The sequence below is a fragment of the Cavia porcellus genome, unplaced genomic scaffold (assembly GCF_034190915.1).
Source record: "Cavia porcellus strain 051 isolate PalLab524CR breed Dunkin Hartley unplaced genomic scaffold, mCavPor4.1 scaffold_2, whole genome shotgun sequence".
NCBI lineage: Eukaryota > Metazoa > Chordata > Mammalia > Rodentia > Caviidae > Cavia > Cavia porcellus.
The window spans coordinates 121172573-121180637 of record NW_026947485.1 but is presented as its reverse complement, the minus strand read 5'-3'; the positions used below and the strand labels follow the sequence as shown (position 1 = coordinate 121180637).

General features: G+C 44.8%; 1 protein-coding gene across 6 annotated transcripts in view; it reads left to right on the top strand.

Moving 5' to 3' along the window:
• The first annotated feature begins 279 nt into the window (after positions 1 to 279).
• Edil3 (EGF like repeats and discoidin domains 3) overlaps positions 280 to 8065 on the top strand; it is a 409108-nt gene continuing 401322 nt past the window's right edge. For all 6 annotated transcript variants that reach the window (XM_013143611.3, XM_063245305.1, XM_003479468.5 and 3 more), the window contains exon 1: positions 280 to 459. In XM_013143611.3, coding sequence (XP_012999065.1) covers positions 393 to 459 — 67 coding nt within the window. In that variant the 5' untranslated portion in view covers positions 280 to 392. The remainder of the gene's footprint in view (positions 460 to 8065) is intronic.

The window sequence follows — 8065 nt, the reverse complement described above, 5'->3', positions numbered from 1 at the left end:
GCGGAGAGCAGGGGAGGGAATAAGACTGAAGACCAGGAGGAAGAAGAGTGAGTGGGAGACCAGGAGGAGGAGGGAGAGAAAAAGGAGGTGGGAGGGGGAGGGGCGGCAGGGGGAGGGGCGGCAGGGATAAGAGCCGGCGCGGGGCGCACGCTGCTCTGTTTGTACACAGCGCGCCCGGCTGGGTCTCCTCTCGGCTTGGCCGCCTCTGCTGGGCGCAGGCATAGCAGGGCGGAACCTCCTGCGCCTCCGCCTCCTCTCAGTCCTCCTGGTCCTCTTTCTTCACGGACCCGCCGCGCCCAGCCTTCTCCAGCCCCGCCAGCCCGCCTGCACCCCGGGCGGGGTCTCTGCTCTCCTTGGCGGTGCCACCTCGACTCGGCCCTCAGCATCGCAGGATGCCGCGCTCGGCGGCTGCCTGGCTCCTGCTCGGGCTCTGTCTCGGGGTTCCCCGGCTCTGCAGAGGTGAGATCGCGGGGTGCGGGGGACGTCCCCGGAGACCCCCGCGGGGTTAGGGGCGAGCGCGGCGGCGGAGGCGGCTGTGCGCCCAAGGAGCCCCGAAAGTGCTGTGAACTAGGGGCGGTGGAGATCGCGGGGAGGACGGGAGGGGAAGGTGCTCCGGGGACCTAGTAAGGCGCAGGACTCTCAGGTCGTGCTCCAGCCTGAGCCCGGCCCGCAGGTGCGGCCCCGTTGGTCTGGGGCTTGGGACGCGAGCGCCTGGGGCTGGAGAGACGCGGGGCGGCGGCGCCGATTCGGACCCGCGCTGGGATCAGCGGTCTGGGGAGGTTTGCGGCTCCGAGGTCGCCTCCGTCACCACCTCCTCCCGACGCGCACCGCGGATTGCGAATTGCAGCCACCGGCGCGCCCCGATCCGGCCTGCGGCTCTGCGCTGTCTTCCTGGGTACCCGGGCTGCTCTGGGTCACGGGGACCGCGCGGTGCCGCCCAGTCTCTGAGCCCCTAGCCCGGGAGCGGAAAAGTTACAAGAGCAGTCTGGCCCGAGCTTTTCCTAACTTGGGTGAAAAAATGGAAACACAAATAAAAGGGGCTTAAAAAATTGCAGGACAGGACTTGAATGTACGTCCTGCTGAGTTGTTCAAGTGACTTTCAGGTCCTCTGCGCATCTGGAAGCGCTTCCAGGGCTTCTTTCAGACCCGGGGCTAGGAAGGGGCGACCCGAGGTTGGGGAGGCGGCGGGCGGGGAGCTGCTCCCCTTTGCGCGCACCCAGCGGGCGGCCCGAGAACCGACCGCCGCTGGCTGCTCCTCAGCTGCGGGCGCGGAGCGGTGCGCGCTGCGGGCTTGGAAACCGGCTGCCATGAGCAAAGAGAGCCAACACCTGGCGGACGCGCGGCGTGGGTGCTCCGCCTGCCTCTGCGCACCTGTCCAGCCAGCGACTTGGAGATGGGCTCTCGGGCCACAGGGAAGCCAGGCCAGGACGCCGGGGCTGCTGCCCCGATGCGCTCCAGCCTTGGCCGTACCCTGCCTCGGCCTCCCGCCTAGCTGGGACTGAGACTCGGCTCCTGGCGCCGAGGCGTGCGTGGAGGTGTACACCTCGCCTGTGTCTCCCCAAGTGCCCTTTTGGGGAGCAGGCAGCAGCCTCTCCACAGAAGGTGTCAGCTCGGCCGTGATCCAGTGGTCGCATTGTGCCCGAGCCCTAGCGAGAAGGAGAGATTTCTCCCCGGTTATTCCTTTCTTTATCTCTCCTCTAGATCCCTTCTGCACTTTGCCCCCTAACGGGAAGGGAAGGGCACGGACCGCAGTCACTCCCTTCCCCGCCCTCCTTCCCCGCCTCCGCGCCCGCCCCAAACTGGAGCAACACGCGTCCTCCGCTGGCGCCTACACCCCGCCGCCACCGCCCAGGTCCATTCCCCGCCCGGCTCCGAGCTGCAGGCGTGGGTGCGAGAGGAGCGTGAGCAGGGTCGCGCCAGTGCCGGTTCTGGCCGCTGGAGCCCCAGGCGCAGCGGCTGCCCGAGCGAGCTCTGTCTGCCAAGATTCGGAGGCCTGCGCGCCCCCAAGTCCTCCAGTCACGCCCTCCCGGAGGAGCTGTTCCCCTTCTGGTAGTCCCTGACCCTCTCCGCAGACCAGTGCTGCAGGATTATCCTAAGGTTTGCCCTCTGCTAGCCCTCGCCGGTGCAGGGTGCCGGAAGGACCCCTTTGCAGGAGCTGTTTCCGCCAAATTTGCACCTCCCTAATTGTTTTTCTCTCAGCTCTGCAGGAGGCTGTCAGCCTGGCCAACACCTCCAAACACTTAAACTCGGTGCAAACTTAGGGAGCCGGTGCTAAGATGGAGCAGGTTCCCTCCCCCACCCTCCCCGCCTCCAGTGTATCTAATGTCTTAGAGGAACTGGTGTTTTCCCTCAGCGTGGGTTGCAATTTACATGCATTCGTGCCTGGAATTTGATAAGGATGTGTAACTCCTTTTATTAGTCATCTTTATTTTAAAATTAAACCAATGGATCAGTCAGATTGAATATTTCATTAACTCTTAAATTATTCATCATTATGGGTTGCTCTAAAAAATTCAATAACATGCATACACAGTTGCAGCAAGCACGTGACATCTTATGCAATACGTCCCTTTGCCTGCAGTTTGAGCCTGAAGTCTTTTAAGAAAATGGCACTGTCTAAAAATGTCTACACTGGCCAAAATGCTCAGGATCCTTGGCATTTTCAGTTTTTAATCAATGGCGATTTTTAGTCAGTTCTACATGTGAATAAAGTAATACCTGAGCAGTCTCTCTCCACAAGACTAGGTCTGTGATCAGTATCGCAATGTGTTCCCTGAATTTACAGGTCTCTGTGTTGTTTGTTGTTATTGTACATCCTTGTCTTTATTCCCTAATTTATGTGATCATTTACTTTATACTTCAGATATGCATTGCTGCCTTTAGGTTCAAGGTGAAACACTTTGAGTAATTTTGAAGGATTAGATTGAGTGTAATAAGTGAGTGAAAACTGTGTCCAGCTGGGGCGGTTTTTCACTGATTTTGTGTTATAAGCTGCCATAACGCAATGCACTTTTTCCTCTGGACCTGAAAAAGTTTCTCTGATTATTTCTGAAATGTGAAATGTGATCTCAGAATTACAGTGCATTGTGCTTTACTTGTATATGAACTGGGAAAACAGTCATAATAAAAACAAACAAGCCAAAAAAGCTACAATGGTTTGTTCTTCTAAACTGTGGAGTTAAAGTGGCAAAGACATTCAAAACAAGACCATGTATTGCACTGTTGAACAATTTCTTAAATTAGATCTCTGATATTTTTACCAAATATCTTCAGATTTATGTTCATGTAAAACATGCCTTTAGGGCCTAGCATATTTTAACAGAATGTTTAATAGCTGTTACTCTTCTTTCTATATATTTAAGAATTTTTCTTCTCCCAAAAAATAACAGTATAAAGCAGCAAAACATATATGCTTCATATAAAATACTATGAGTACTCAAAACCATTCCAAAATTTGCTTAACAGTTTTAAATGCCTAAATTAGAACTCCAAGTTCTTTAACTTTCTTGATATTAACTAAGATAAATTTTTAATTAGGCAACTTACTCTCAAGATGTTTTATCTTTAGAAGAGTCGTGAGTAGTGGAAGAGATTATGTATGTTGCCATTGGTGTACAATATTTTAAAAACCTTCCTCATTTGAGGGTTTCCTAAAGCCAGAGGACGTAATTCTGATGTTCCTTGTTTATTGTAGAGGCTTGCAAGTGAAATAGCTTTGCATATGATTGATGATGTAGTAGTAGTTTTATTATATCTTTGCCAAATCTAGGGCAGGCTGCAGAACTCAATTCAAGCTACAAGTACATCCATAATGAGGTGGTACTGAAAAAATCAGCAAATTTTACAAATATATAATGAGTAATATGGCTTATATGATTCCCAAATGTTTTTCTTTTGGCTAAATAGTTTGAAAGCGGATTTTATTATAGAAAAAAGTACAGAAAACATAGTCAAGTCATTCCTGTTCAGGTCTTTATTGCAATTCAAGGAAGATGTTATGGAAATGTGTTCTGGCTAAATTTCTATTGATTAAAAACTGAAAATTTCTAAGAACTGACATGTGTGTGTGCTTTTATTCTGGCACACACACGCACACACATATTTTGGTTAATTGCAGCAGACATGAACTTATGCAGAGTCAAATCCTGCCCATATAAAATGGAGGAAGTATTTTAAGAGTTCTTCATGGTTTCATATGAAATAATGCTGGCGGTAAAGGACTACAGATCCTGAAACTGAGTACTAAATCCTCTGAGAAAATCTCCCTAAAGTCTTTGAGTGGAGAAATTTGTTGAAAGGAAAAGAATCCACTGCACCTTGGCCAGCAGGTGTCAGGATAATCAATGGAGATCTTTTTAAAGGAGACATGGAAAAAATAAAAAGCAAGTAAACAGTAAATGCTAATCTGTGAACCCACATAAAATGATTTTCAGTTTTCTGTGAAACTGATGTTATTGGTTTCCAGGGCTGCTTATTAGGAAGGGAAGAAGGGCACGTTGTGAGGTCATGCTGCCTGCGTCACAGAATTTTAACTTAGAAACCACACTGCTTTGCCTCATGCAAGTAAGTGCATACTTGGGTTGGATCATTACCTTCCAGGGATCTCCAGGGCCCTTCCAGGGGGGTACACATAGAGCTGTGAGATATTCTGGGTGAAGAAATCCTCCCTGAACTTCTAACGTATATCTGTGCTGCATACCCTCTCCGAGTTGCCTTACTGTGAATCCCGTCTATTGATCTTCATGGGCAAATACATTCACCTACACATTCACACACATCCACAGTGATGGAAAAACATGCATGCTCATGCCTCCCCTTTCCTAGTGTCCTACTAATATGTGTGTTCCCTGGAGCTTAAAGTGTGTAAATATTGGAAGTTATGTGGTCAAAAGATAAGTGACAGATAAAGCTCTGCCATTATTCATTTCAACATTGTGTGTGTGTGTGTGTGTGTGTGTGTGTGTGTGTGTGTGTGTCTGAGATTTGGTGGTGGTATCCATATATATCCGTAGCATGAAATCATTTAATTAATTCAATATTATTGAAAATTCTCTCTAGAATATGCTGATATAGCTCTTAAATCTGTGTTACAGATTTCCTATTATATCCTGGCTAGTATGCCTTCTTTGAGATCTTTATAAGGTCACTGACATTTCTAACTGTCTCTTGCTAGTGGTACCCTTTCTATATTAAATTCCTCCTAAAATCTCCTTCTCCTAAAGTATCAAAAAATTCTGTCTCCCTCCATCTCTTTCTCCCCTCCTTACCAGAGTAACCAGTTCATAACATCAACCATGAAATGCATTCTGTTATCGTGTAAAGGTTGAAAATATACAAAAGATCATGAAATATGCACTTACTCTTCTTGAGAGGCAAAACCAGGAGACCTTGTGAAGTCTTTGTCTACCAAATTCTGAGGTTTCACCTTTCATAGGTGAAAGTAGGTAGAGATTTCAATTAAGGAGAACTCACAGTTTCAATCTCACAACATAACTTAGCACCAAAAGGAAGAACCAGAAAGTCCTGGCCATCTCAATTAGATGTCCCATGTAGGCCTTTGATTATATATTGTGAAAATTATTTGAATACCTGGGCTGTCTAAACACTACTTACAGAAAATGGTATGCATGTGAAGTAATAGCCTTTATCAGAACAATAAAATGTTCTAGCTGTTAGATGTATCTAGAGAAATACATGTCAATGCAGTGATAGCTCACAGTGTAAGCCTCTAGGGACCTTTAGTGTTGTGTGTGGAGGTGGGGGAGCTGGCAGGGGTAGAGGCTCAGGCAGTACTACAAGAAATACTGTTATAATAATAGCACTCCTGGTTTTAATGCTTTCAAGAAAGTCTTACTGCAAAATGTCCATTTTTTTGTGGTATAATGGCAGTGAACTGCACCCATTATTTAAAAAATATTGTCAAAAATAGCTTAAAACTTGCTCACTGGTAAAGGAGTTTGAAATCCAAGAAAGTTACTTATTCAGCAACTTTATTTTTCCATCCTGCCTGCGGGGGGTGGGGGGAGGCATTTTTCTAAAGTGATGAAATTATGGTGAAACACAGAATTCATTTTTGTAGAAAAGAAGTAGACCTTGGAATGTAGATAAGCTATTCTGTAATTATCCGGTTGTATTTTAGAAAGAAATGCACTGGTATTTCGGTTTTAAAATATGCATTATCATGCTGCCAGTAGCTGGGCAGGATTTGTTCTACAGAAGATTTGATGTTGTGTGAGGAAGCCAGCAGGACTGAAGTATGAGCATTTAGGTGAAGGCTTTTTAAGCACTAAAGCATTTCAGAATATGATTGTTACTATGGAGAAAGAAGATTGACTTAGCTTTACTTTTTTCTCTTTTCAAAAAGGATCTGTATCAAAGTGATTGATCTATTTTAAAATAATTCAATAGGTATAATATTCCATAAATGGGAAGGAGAACATCTTAATCCCTGTTAGATAATAATGCACTCCATTTGAAGGTAATCTTTAAATGGGTTTAGGCTACTGAGTATTTCTTGACGTTTAGGCTTGATGCTGGACAAAGTGGTTTATTTTCTGAATGCAAAATAATCCTTTAAATCCTTTCCAGGACTTAGGTCAGGATGACCATTTAGATTTTACTGACACTGGAGATTATGGGTCAGGTCTGGTAAAATGAGCTCTTGACACTTGAACACAGTGGTCCAGAACAGTCAAGGGAGAAAATTGGAGAATATTTCATTTGCAATAAATGGACAAATCCTTCCTTAAAATGTAGTTAGTGCAAGGCCCTATCCATAGGCGGCAATTTTCTGATGTCTTAATGTCCATGACACCCTCCCCTCAGCATGCCTTTCTGTCCAGGTACTATTTGAAATATAATTTTATCTACATTACTTTTTCCTTTTCCTCCTGTAGTGTAACTTATGTATCACAATCTTTAACTTTTTGGTGACACTGTCTATAAAAGCTCAAACACTGTTCACAATGCTCATTTATATTTATGTTATATTTCCAAGTTCTTGTTTCATGTCTTCTGCTGTCTATACAACGAGGTCTTGGCATCATGTTAGGCAAAATAAAACAAAATTTAAAAATAAATAACAACCCCCCCAACACACGCTCAACATATTGAATTAAGTGCCTCAAAAGTATTTCCCAGTAATGAGTTGGACACTTAAAGTAGGGGTATGTTTTATATTTTAAAAATAGGTCAAAATTCAGTAACTTTAAGACCTTTCTTTCTGACTTTTACATAATCACTTTGTACCATCTTTATTGTAGATTGAGCATACTTTGAAAGTATTTCTCAACTTCTTGCAAGACATCACTAACAATATGATATTAATGTATGGGCAGGATATAGTTTTCTAAAGTGTTAGGAATCTTGAGTTAAAAGGAAAGCTATTTCTTTTTACTTTGTTGGACACTAACTTATGACATTTCTGCTTATTATTATTTTTGTTGTTGTTATCATTACTATTATCATTATGTATACATATGTATGCTGTAGACTGAGCCCAGTGACTTCACCCTGATTTATATCCATGGTTCTGCTTTAATTTTGAGAATGGTTCTCACTAAGTTACTAAATTGCTCAGGCTGGGATTGAAGTTGAGATTCTCTTGTCTCACTATTCCAGAGTCCTGTAATTCCAAGTGTGAACCATCACACACAGCTTGTCTAATTTTTATTTTGACTTAAAAACAAAGATTAGATATCATCTTTTTTAGTGTGTGCTTATTTTTTATTTTAGTTTCTCTTTATTTGAGGCCTGCTACCATGTCATTGTAATTGCATTATGAGGAAAGTATGATGTGACACGTCCCAATAGCTTCCTTATGAGACCAGCATGGATTTAGGGCATGGTGTGTGTCTCAGTGAACCAACTGTCACCTCCGTTTCTCATAACTGAATGGGACAGGAACAATGATTATCAGCAAATGAAAGGGAAAATGGAGATCCCATAGATGTTACATTACTTCCCAAGATGGCACAACTACTAAATATTTTATGGGTTAAAATCTAATCTTAATGTAGAGTCCTCCATTTTAACTAGTCAGTGGTGTTATCACCAGGGAGGAATT